The following is a 12,551-nucleotide window of genomic DNA, read 5'->3' on the forward strand; positions in this document are numbered from 1 at the left end:
GCCTGGCCCAAAGCCTTCGGCTTGTTGTTTATTTGCATTTTCTGCCTCAATCAATCAATCGGAACATTTGTAAAGCACTCTACTTACCCGGGAGGGTCTCAAGGCACTGGGGGTGGGTGGGATGCTGCTACTGCCAGGTCTTGAGGAGTCTTCTGAAGGCCGGTAGGCCTTGGGTCTGCCGTAGGAGGATGGGGAGGGTGTTCCAGGTCTTGGCGGCGAGGTGGGAGAATGATCTGCCGCCTGAGGCTGCTCTTCGGATGTGGGGGACTGAGGCGAGGGGGTGGTCAGCGGAGCGGAGCTGGGGGTTGGGGGTTGGGGACGTAGAAGCTGAGTCGTCTGTTGGGGTATATTGGTCCGGTGTTGTGGAGTGCCTTGTGTGTGTCGGTGAGGAGTTCGAAGGTGTTCCTCTTGTTGACGGGAAGCCAGTGCAGGTCTCTCAGGTGGGGTGTGATGTGGCTGCGGCTAGGGATGTCGAGGATCAGGCGTGCAGAGGCGTTCTGGATGCGTTGAAGTTGTTTCAGGAGTTTGGCCAAGGATCCAGCGTAGAGGGCGTTTCCGTAGTCCAGCCTGCTGCTGACAAGGGCCTGAGTGACCGTTCTTCTTGTTTCTGTGGGGATCCACCTGCAGATCTTGCAGAGCATGCAGAGGGTGTTGAAGCAGGAGGACAAGACGGCGTTGACCTGCTTTGTCATGGAGAGAGTAGAGTCGAGGATGAATCCCAGGTTTGTGTGTGGTCGGTGGGTGTTGGTGCTGTTCCCAGTGCGTTGGCCACCAGGAGTCGTCCCATGCCGTGGGGGTGGAGCCGAGGATGAGGGCTTCTGTCTTGTCCGAGTTCAGCTTCAGATGGCTGTTCTTCTTCTACTCAGTGACGGCTTTCATTTCTTCGTGGAGGTTGGTTCTGGTGGTGAGGGGGTCCTTGGTGAGGGAGAGGATCAGCTGGGTGTCGTCGGCGTAGGAGATGATGTTGAGGTCATGCAGCTGGGCGACGTGGGCGAGCGGATCCATGTAGATGTTAAACACCGTTGGGCTGAGGGATACTATACGTAGACAGTGGCAGAAACTCACGCTAGAGGCGCTAGAAAAGGTGTGGGAAAAACCTGAGATTAGAGATACTGGGGATGTAGAACATAAGCTAACTATGCTTCAGCACTCTCTAACTGTGGCCATTGATAAAATTGCCCCCCTGAAAACTTTTAGACAACTACCTGTGGCCAAACAAGAAAAATGGTATACTGAGGCTCTCAGAAAAGAGAAACAGGAGTGTAGGAGGATAGAAAAGAGATGGCGGGGATCACACACGGAGGAGAACAACAAGGCACATCGAGCAGCTCAAACCAATTACTACAAACACATTAAAGCTGCCCGTAAAAATAATATTGCCCAACAGCTCATTGAAGCCGGAAATTCTCCTAAAGAACTGTATAAGATTTTGGAAACATTCGTAAAACCTATGGCTTGTATAAGTCCAGATGACTTCTCACAAAGCCTATGTGATGAAGTATCATTATACTTTGAAAACAAAATAGAGACCATCCATGAAAAATTTTTAGTATCCCAATTAAATAGCGATACTTTGAATGTTTCCTCCCCCAGCAGAAATACCAACCTTACATTAACCACATTTCCTCCTATTAACACTGATGAGCTCCACACCATAATGACCCAAATAAAATCTGGATCGCCGGATGACCTTATCCCTGTTAAAATCCTAACCTCCCTCCCTACCCTGTTAGCTCCCTACATTCAGGATGTAATCAATCAGTCTCTTAAAGAGGGAAAAGTACCAACTGAATGGAAAACTGCAGTGGTGAACCCTATTCGCAAGAATGCGGCTCTCCCGTGGACGGAACTTTCCAACCTCCGTCCCATCTCCCTTCTGCCGTATTACAGCAAGATGGTCGAGAAGCATGTAAATGCACACCTGTCGAATTACATCGAGGCAGCGGGCGGCCTAGACCACTCGCAATCTGGTTTTAGGCCCAACCATAGCACCGAATCAGCCCTCCTGTCAGTGACAGATAACATCAGAATGTCACTGGACAGGGTGAAGGGAGCGGGAGTAAGGGGGACCGCTCTTGCATGGCTTGAAAGCTTTCTTAAAGGCAGACAACAAGGTGTTAAATTAGGCTCCCATAAATCTGTCTGCAGGAAGCTTACCAAAGGTGTGCCACAGAGCTCATGTTTGAGCCCCACGTTATTTAACGTATATGTGGCCCCTCTGGCTGAGATTATTAGATCTTATGGGTTCTCACCAATTTCCTACGCTGACGATACCCAGCTGTTGTTTCCCTTTCAAACCATCACACCTGCAGTCATGCAATCTTTTCAAAACGGCATGAGAGCGGTGGCTGGTTGGATGGCCCAGAACTTCCTCCAGTGCAATGTGACCAAAACGGAGGTCATGTTGTTTGGAGGGGCCACCCTGCTATGGTCGCCGGATTGGTGGCCATCTGAGCTAGGACCTGTCCCATCACCCAAACAGACCATCAAAAATTTGGGGATACGCCTGGACCAAAATCTGATTATGAAAGATCATGTCAGCCAGGTCGCGGGAACGTGTTTCCGCACAATTGGTCTCCTACGGCGTATCTTCCCTTTCCTACCGAACATCCATAGGAAAACGCTGGTTCAGGCCCTAATCCTTGGACGGGTAGACTACTGCAATAGTCTACTTAGTTCCGCCAACCAAGAACAACTACGCAGACTGCAGGTGGTGCAGAACACCGCGGCAAGACTCATCCTGAATGTTCCTCCCCGTACCCCTTCTCGTCCCCTCCTTTGCCACCTTCACTGGCTCCCAGTGCAACAGAGGGTGAGTTTTAAACTCTGCTGCATTATGCATAAGTGCATATATGGGTCTGGTCCCAAATATCTAAAAGATATTTTTTTCCTCTACTCTCCCGGACGTGCTCTGCGATCTAGCAACACTATGCTGCTACACATACCGAAAGTTACCAGAGCAAGGCAGGGTGGCCGAGCACCCTCCCTAAAAGGCCCCTTGCTGTGGAACTCTCTACCACCGCAGCTGAGACAAATCTCCAATCTTTTTTCCTTTAGGAAGAAACTAAAAACTTTCCTATTCACATCTGATTAACCTGCCCTTTTTCTCTGTCATCCCCTTAATACGATTTATCCCTCTTATTCAGGAGCCACGCGCGGAGATAACCCATCGGGGCTGATTCAGGCGCGTTATAAGAATACAAATAAATAAATAAATAAATAAATAAATAAATGAGCCCTGGGGTACGCCGCAGATTATCTCGGTTGCTCCGGAGCGGAAAAGGGGGTGGGGGAGGCGGACGCTCTGGGTTCTGCCGGAGAGGAAGGAGGTGGTCCAGTCCAGGGCCTTCTCTTGGATCCCAGCGTCGTGGAGGCGTGTGCCCAGTGTGCTGTGGCAGACTGTGCCAAAGGCGGCTGATCGGTCTAGGAGGATGAGGGCCGCAGTTTCTCCGTTGTCTAGCAGGTCCCTAATGTCATCGGTGGAGGCGATGAGGGCAGTTTCGGTGCTGTGGTTACTGCGGAACCCGGACTGGGACGGGTCCAGGATTCTGTTCTCCTCGACAGGCGACTGCCTGTTATTTAGTCATTCAACAATTTAGTGGGTCCTCCAAACTACGTGTGAATTTTGTCCCTTACTTACTCCTTCACTTTATTTTGTGCCTACAGCCCCTTTTCCAAGTCTCCTCTCAGCCCTTTCCCCATAGATTCCAGAAATGCACGAGTAGTATTTCCATATACAAAATCTATGTACTGATTCCTTTTTTTTTTACATAGGCAGGGATTATCCTGAAAATCGGGCATGGGACTAGTCGCCCTGGACCAAGGCTGAAGATCCCAATTGGAGAAGCAACAATTCTTCACCGACTGTACTCCTACAGGGCTCCCTGGACCCCCGCCCCATCTCACTTGCCCCAGTATGTGCCATACTGGCAAATGCCTCTCCTCTCCAACACGGCACTTGGGTACCTTGGCCGCCTTACCCTGAACTGGGAGCTGACTGTTGGTTTCCGCCGCTGGGTTCCCATCTTCAGAGTTTCTTCATTGTTTCTGCTCGAGACGTTTTCAAAAAGATCATAGATGAAATCCAACCTGCAAAACATATAGTCAGAATGAAACATATCATGTATAAGATGGAGAAGTAGCGACACGTCTTACTCCTCTGTGTACATCTTCTGTAGAAACACCTTCTACTGGACGAGCTTCATCTATACCGCGAGCAGAGATAGCCAGGAGGTGTTTAAGAACCCTCTCGATGGCGATGATATGGGTTTGCGCCACATTACAACACCACTAGGCAGATCCTAGTGTGCCACCAGTAGAGGGTGCCAGGCTGTACCCTAGCCCAGGCTGGCAGAACATAACTTTCAGGGAATCAATGATACCTGCACCCACCATGGACCTGGAGAGCGGATATACTTTTTTGATAACCTTTCAGGCGCCTTCTTCGGAAGTAACAAGTGACTGCAGAAAAAGTGTGCTCAAATAAAATCAGTGCCAACAAAACAGTCAAGCACATTCATATCCATAAATCGACTATACACAAACGATTGATGTCAGGGCGCAAAAAAAGGCGGCGAGTTATTTTAAATATTTAACAAAAAAATAGTACTTTCTCCATAGGGATGTTATGAGTGTGGGCCCAAACCCCAACTAAGCACAATATCTTATCTGACAGTCAGATACACACAATTGGTAAAGATACAGATCTAAACCAAATTAGGAATAACGATTACACATAAAACCTTTACACTATAAAATGAAAGAAATAATGTGATGTTAGCAACATAACAAAAGAAGCTTTAACTCAAGGAGGAAACAATGGTATTTTGAAAACAACAACCCTCATTAAACAAGACAGATCAATCAAAACAATGTGTTTAACCATAGATTTGACTCACAGGAACACTCTATTCAATGGTATAGTCTCTTGGTTCTATGTTGATGTTTCGGCATGCCAGATAGTAATGGGTGCCTTCTTCATGCTAGACTGTTTTTTTGTAATGTAGCAATGTCCACTTTAAAAACAACAAAATCCCTCACACTGAAATCACTCAGTTTTCCAGAACAATTGCAACACATGTGCAATTCACATGGAATACTAAACCAAAGAGTCACAAGTATAAGGTATGAGCAGATGGGGAACTGTAAACATGTTAACACTGTGGATGAAAGGAAGCATGACTGAACCTTACGAAGTGGAAGAACGCATTCGGGGAGGTTCATAGAGGAGATTAATAAACACTGTAGAACTTCATGAACAGCAACCCAGACTGACACTTGGGTCCATCTGATTAAATGAAACATTCATTCACTCATGTACGCAGCCACTCTCCTTCATCAACAATGGTGATCAATAGAGCGCGTCCTTCTCAGTGACCCATCACGACCTTTCAGCCCGTATCCATCACTGCCACCAAAGGTGCATACCCGCTATCCAGTGTGACATTAAAACCTTTATGCATCACCAACAGTAGAAGGAAATGGAGGATTACCCCTGTCCGTCTCCTCCGGCCATCTGCAGCAGAAAATGGAGATCTATCCCCAGTGACCCTGCAGTACATTCCTGTTATAAGCCAGCACGCGATGGACATAGAGCCACGCCGCCCGGCGCATGGGAAACCTCCCTCATTCATTTGTTCCCAACGTGTGTAGTGAACCATGAATCCCAACATATGCTGAACTACTAATCCCACAGTGTGCAATGAACCGTGAATCCCACAGTGTGCAATGAACCGTGAATCCCACAGTGTGCAATGAACCGTGAACCCCACAGTGTGCAATGAACCATGAATCCCACAGTGTGCAATCAACCGTGAATCTCAAAGTGTGCCATGAACCACGAATCCCACAGTGTGCAATGAACCATGAATCTCACAGTGTGCAATGAACCATGAATCCCACCGTGTGCAATGAACCGTGAATCCCACACTGTGCAATGAACCATGAATCCCACAGTGTGCAATGAACCGTGAATCCCACAGTGTGCAATGAACCGTGAATCCCACAGTGTGCAATGAACCACGAATCCCAGTGTGCAATGAAACACAGTGTGCAATGAACCATGAATCTCACAGTGTGCAATGAACCATGAATCTCACCGTGTGCAATGAACCGTGAATCTCACCGTGTGCAATGAACCGTGAATCCCACAGTGTGCAATGAACCGTGAATCTCACAGTGTGCAATGAACCGTGAATCCCACGGTGTGCAATGACCCGTGAATCCCACAGTGTGCAATGAACCGTGAATCCCACAGTGTGCAATGAACCGTGAATCCCACAGTGTGCAATGAACCGCGAAACCCACCGTGTGCAATAAACCATGAATCCCACAGTGTGCAATGAATCACCACCGACCAACTCTTCACATCGCTTAACCAAAACCCCCCGCCATATCATCGGACCCAAACCAAGCTGCCACCAAACTCACACAATGGATCACCCACAGGGCTGACAAATTAGCACCCTTGAAAAACCACCAGATCAAACAAGATAGCAAAAAGGCCCCTTGGTTCAACGATGACCTTAAGAAATCCAAGAAGCTATGTCGTACCCTCGAGAAAACCTGGAGAAAAAACCCAACCACTAACAACCTGACCACCTTCAAGGACGCCACCCGCAAACACCACCGACTGATCCGATCCACCAAGAAATCAGCATTCAAGGATCGACTCGACAACAACACCCACAACAGCAAAGAATTATTCAACATTGTCAGAGAATTTACCAACCCCACAGCCGGCACCAACGACATCACTCCCTCCCAAGACGTCTGCGACTCCCTATCCTCTTTCTTCCACAACAAAATCGCCGACATTCATAACAGCTTTGGAAACCTGTCCGAAGAACAACCCACTCCACCCACCTCCGAACCAAAACAGCACTCTCACAACCTTTGCGCCTGGAACCCAATCACGACTGAAGTCACCATCCGCCTGATGAACTCCATCCACTCAGGATCGCCAACCGACCCATGTCCCCACCACATTTTCAACAAAGCAGACTCCATCGTCGCACCCCATCTTTGCGATGTCATCAACTGCTCCTTCAACTCCGCTACCTTCCCAGAAAGCTGGAAACATGCCAAACTCAGCGCCCTTCTGAAGAAACCCACAGCGGACCCCTCTGAACTTAAGAATTACCGCCCCATCTCACTCCTCCCCTTCCCGGCCAAAGTCATTGAGAAAGCCGTCAATAGTCAGCTTGCCGCCTTCCTTGAATCCAACAATTCACTTGACCCCTCACAGTCCGGCTTCCGAGCCAAACACAGCACCGAAACCGCCCTCATCGCTGCTACAGATGACATCCGAACGCTACTGGACAACGGAGAAACAGTTGCCCTAATCCTACTTGACCTCTCCGCAGCCTTCGACACAGTCTGTCATAACACCCTCATACAACGCCTCAGCAACATCGGTGTACAAGGAAAGGCATTGGACTGGATCATCTCGTTCCTCGCCGGAAGAACCCAGAAAGTCCGCCTCCCCCTATTCAAATCAGAGGCAACCGAAGTCATCTGCGGAGTACCACAAGGATCATCACTCAGTCCCACCCTCTCCAATGTGTACATGAGTCCTCTCGCATCCATCACGCGACAACACAACCTCAACATCATCTCTTACGCTGACGACACCCAGCTGATCCTCTCCCTCACCAAAGATCCTAACACCGCCAAAACCAATCTACACGAAGGAATGAAAGAAGTAGCCGAATGGATGAAGAACAGTCGTTTAAAACTAAACTCGGACAAAACGGAAGTCCTCATCTTAGGATCATCCCCCTCTGCATCGGACGACTTATGGTGGCCACCGGCTCTGGGCACAGCACCCATACCTACAGATCACGCACGTAACCTGGGCTTCATCCTAGACTCCTCCCTATCGATGATCAGACAAGTCAACGCCGTCTCATCATCATGCTTCAACATCCTACGCATGCTCAAAAAAATCTTCCGCAGGATCCCCACCGAAACAAGAAAGACAGTCACCCACGCACTAGTCACTAGCCGACTAGATTATGGAAACACCCTCTACGCCGGAACCACAGCCAAACTACAGAAAAAACTCCAACGCATCCAAAACGCCTCAGCCAGACTCATACTGGACATCCCCCGTCAAGCTCACATTTCCGGTCATCTGAAAAATCTCCACTGGCTTCCAGTCAACAAAAGAATAATGTTTCGTCTCCTCACCCACGCACACAAGGCCCTCTACGACCTAGGACCCGAATGCCTCAACAAACGACTATCCTTCTACACACCCACCCGCCAACTACGTTCATCCAATCAAGCCCTCGCCACAATCCCGCGCATCAATAGATCCACCATGGGAGGAAGATCTTTCTCCTACTTAGCGGCCAAAACCTGGAATTCTCTCCCCACTCACCTCCGCCTCACACAGAACCACCTCTCCTTCAGAAAGCAGCTAAAAACCTGGCTATTGAATAAATGATGCACCCACCCTCACTCAAGCGCCTTGAGACCCTCTGGGTGAGTAGTGCGCTATACAAATTACTGAACTTGAACTTGAACTTGAATCCCACAGTGTGCAATGAACCATCAATCCCACAGTGTGCAATGAACTGTGAATCCCCCAGTGTGCAATGAACCGTGAATCCCACAGTGTGCAATGAACCGTGAATCTCACCGTGTGCAATGAACCGTGAATCTCACCGTGTGCAATGAACCGTGAATCTCACCGTGTGCAATGAACCGTGAATCCCACAGTGTGCAATGAACTGTGAATCCTACAGTGTGCAATGAACCATCAATCCCACAGTGTGCAATGAACTGTGAATCCCACAGTGTGCAATGAACCATGAATCCCAGTGTGCAATGAACCATGAATCCCACAGTGTGCAATGAACTGTGAATCCTAGTGTGAAATGAACCGTGAATCCCACCATGTGCAAAGAACCGTGAATCCCACCGTGTGCAATGAACCGTGAATCCCACCGTGTGCAATGAACCATGAATCCCACTGTGTGCAATGAACCATGAATCCCACCGTGTGCAATGAACCATGAATCCCACCGTGTGCAATGAACCGTGAATCCCACAGTGTGCAATGAACTGGGAATCCCACAGTGTGCAATGAACTGTGAATCCCACAGTGTACAATGAACCATGAATCTCACAGTGTGCAATGAACCATGAATCTCACCGTGTGCAATGAACCGTAAATCTCACAGTGTGCAATGAACCACGAATCCCACAGTGTGCAATGAACCGTGAATCCCACAGTGTGCAAGGAACCGTGAATCCCACAGTGTGCAAGGAACCGTGAATCCCACAGTGTGCAATGAACCGTGAATCCCACAGTGTGCAATGACCCGTGAATCCCACAGTGTGCAATGAACTGTGAATCCCACAGTGTGAAATGAACCGTGAAACCCACCGTGTGCAATAAACCATGAATCCCACAGTGTGCAATGAACTGTGAATCTCACAGTGTGCAATGAACCATCAATTCCACAGTGTGCAATGAACTGTGAATCCCACAGTGTGCAATGAACCGTGAATCCCACAGTGTGCAATGAACCGTGAATCCCACAGTGTGCAATGAACCGTGAAACCCACTGTGTGCAATAAACCATGAATCCCACAGTGTGCAATGAACTGTGAATCCCACAGTGTGCAATGAACCATCAATTCCACAGTGTGCAATGAACTGTGAATCCCACAGTGTGCAATGAACTGTGAATCCCACAGTGTGCAATGAACCATCAATTCAACAGTGTGCAATGAACTGTGAATCCCACAGTGTGCAATGAACCATGAATCCCACAGTGTGCAATGAACTGTGAATCCCACAGTGTGCAATGAACCGTGAAACCCACTGTGTGCAATAAACCATGAATCCCACAGTGTGCAATGAACTGTGATCCCACAGTGTGCAATGAACCATCAATTCCACAGTGTGCAATGAACTGTGAATCCCACAGTGTGCAATGAACCGTGAATCCCACAGTGTGCAATAAACCATGAATCCCACAGTGTGCAATGAACTGTGAATCCCACCGTGTGCAATGAACCGTGAATCCCAACGTGTGCAATGAACCATGAATCCCACCGTGTGCAATGAACCGTGAATCCCACCGTGTGCAATGAACCGTGAATCCCACCGTGTGCAATGAACCGTGAATCCCACCGTGTGCAATGAACCATGAATCCCACAGTGTGCAATGAACCATGAATCCCACAGTGTACAATGAACTGTGAATCCTAGTGTGAAATGAACCGTGAATCTCAATGCGTGCGAGGCTGCATGAATCTTGTTGCACCTACATGGTTTATAATATGCGCCCACCTTGGGTGCCTACCACCTGCCTACCTGCTGTCACGGAGCATGTTCAGGATGTCATCCCTGAAGGTGTCCCTGTTCTTCTCCAGAAACCCCCTCACATTGTAAAGCACCTGCAAGGAATGGGAAATTTGTATCATTAGGATCATGGGTCTGAATTCAACAGCTGAAAACCTGGTTCACAACAGTGCTTCTAGCAGAACACGGCTATGAATCATGGAACCAAACATGTTCCAAAACAACCTTAAAGTCCTGTTCAAGCAGTAAACTCACCCACTCTAGCTCAACAATAAGAGGGCAAAGTCTGCCCCAGCCTTTGCTGTATCCCCTAAATAGCAGAACACAAAGAACAGCTGTGCAGAGGTAACTGTCTGCATACAACATCTCACTCTGGGGAGCACCAGCAGTGCCAGGGACCCATCCCAAGTGGACTCACTACAGTCTCCTACTTGGTAGAAGGTCCTTTTGCTCCGAACTGGTAATTTTGTTGTTCTGGCTTTACCCATGGAGATTGGCACCTGTAGCTTCAAGAGCTGTTCCTTTGTCTGTGCTCTTGTGGATGGTGGTCTACAGACGAACAACACCAGCATGTCTTCACAAAGACACCATCGAAAGAGGGTCATCGAGCACACCTCACGGGCGGCCTTTACGTGCTGCTTCTCTCTTACTTCTAACACCTGTAGATCTACCCAGCTGAAGGCAGATAACAAAGGCCCTCCTTCATTCTGTCCTAAGTCACCTTTCCAGCAAATACCTGTAACCCACCTGCCATCCTAACACCAGAAGCCTACGCTTGTGACATCAGCCGTGACTCTGGAACACCTCCTGCAATGTATTCTTTACTATGTCACCTCTCCGTCATATACCAGTGTCACGCGTCATTCCATCATTAAATACCTTACAAGTCACGAGGCATTACCTCACATGTCTGCATTATACCTGCCATTACATCACCAGATGCCTTACTCGACATGAGACAGAAGCTGTACACCAGTCTAAGCTCACCTCTCCGGTACATACTTGTGTAACACCTGCCATTACATCACCAGGTAATTTACCAGTAAGGATACAGATGCTGTACACCAGTCTAAGCTCACCTCTCCTGAACGAACAAGTTACTTACCTTCAGTAACGCATTATCTGGTAGAGACTATCTAGCTGCAGATTCCTTGCCTTCGAATTTCCCAGGCGTAGGGCTGCATCCAGAAACTTTTTCTGGGCAATAGCCCTTGCTCTCGCCTTTGGGTGGCTCCATTCGGTTCCACGTGACTGTGTCGGTAGCGTAAGTTATGATGTTGCAGTCCCTATATATGCACCACCCAGGCCCACTGGCATCAGTACTTTTCATTTTTCCACGCCAGAAGTGCAGAGCCACCGACGCAGTCGTGTGCAACATTAGAGCCCAGAAAGGGGAATAACCCGAGCCCTACAATATTAGTCCACAAAGAGGGAAGGCATGGATGGGGCTGTAAGAAATCTGCAGATAGATGGAGTATCTACCAGATAATGCATTACCCAAGGTTAGTGACCTGTTAATTTGATAGAGACTTCTAGCTGCAGATTCCTTACCTTTGAATTAGAAACCCAAGCCACACCATCCTGGCAATGAGCTGTGGACCAACACCTCAAACTAGGCAGTCCTGCAGCACTAAACAGGCAAAATGTCTGTCTCTGCGGACCTGACCATCCAGGCAGCAGTGTTTTGCAAACGTGTATAATGATGCCCAGATGAAGCAAAGAAGGGGGGAAACATGTTGGATTGACAGAGATGGAATGAGGTCACAACTTTCAGCAAAAACAAAGCCCTTGTGCAAAGCATCACTTTGTCCGGAACATAAATTAGATAGGGAGGCAAGGAAGATAATACCTGGAGCTCACCCTCCTAATCGCCACTAAGAAGACTGTTTGATGGTCGACAGCCGGAGGGGACAATTGTGTAGAGGCTCAAAGGGTGTTCACATCAGGTAGGTGAGAACCAAATTAAGGTCCCATGGTGGCATAACAAAGGGCATTGGTGGAAACAGGTGAGCCGCCCTTTTAGAAATGTATGTACAATATGAGACTTGGAGAGAGGTCTGGTTTGGCAGCCACAAAAAAGCAGACAGAGCAGAGATATGACCCTTGAGAGTTCCCAAAGCAGCGCCCTGTTGTGCAGGGGTTAGAATGAATAATAAGACAGCGGAAAGAGAAGCAGAAAGACGGTCAATAGACCTTTCTGTACAGTACAATACAAATGTATGCCAATGGCAGG

The 12,551-nt window shown here is 48.4% G+C and overlaps 1 protein-coding gene across 1 annotated transcript in view; it reads right to left on the minus strand.

Moving 5' to 3' along the window:
- LOC147729472 (unconventional myosin-X-like) overlaps positions 1 to 12,551 on the minus strand; it is a 763,954-nt gene that overhangs the window by 253,346 nt on the left and 498,057 nt on the right. Inside the window, exons 17-18 of the mRNA XM_086954339.1 lie at positions 10,331 to 10,413; positions 3,981 to 4,089 (exon numbers count right to left, since the gene is read on the minus strand). Of these exons, the coding sequence (XP_086810465.1) occupies positions 3,981 to 4,089; positions 10,331 to 10,413 (192 nt within the window). The remainder of the gene's footprint in view (positions 1 to 3,980; positions 4,090 to 10,330; positions 10,414 to 12,551) is intronic.

Source organism: Lissotriton vulgaris, chromosome 2_1, assembly GCF_964263255.1.
Source record: "Lissotriton vulgaris chromosome 2_1, aLisVul1.2, whole genome shotgun sequence".
Taxonomy (NCBI): domain Eukaryota; kingdom Metazoa; phylum Chordata; class Amphibia; order Caudata; family Salamandridae; genus Lissotriton; species Lissotriton vulgaris.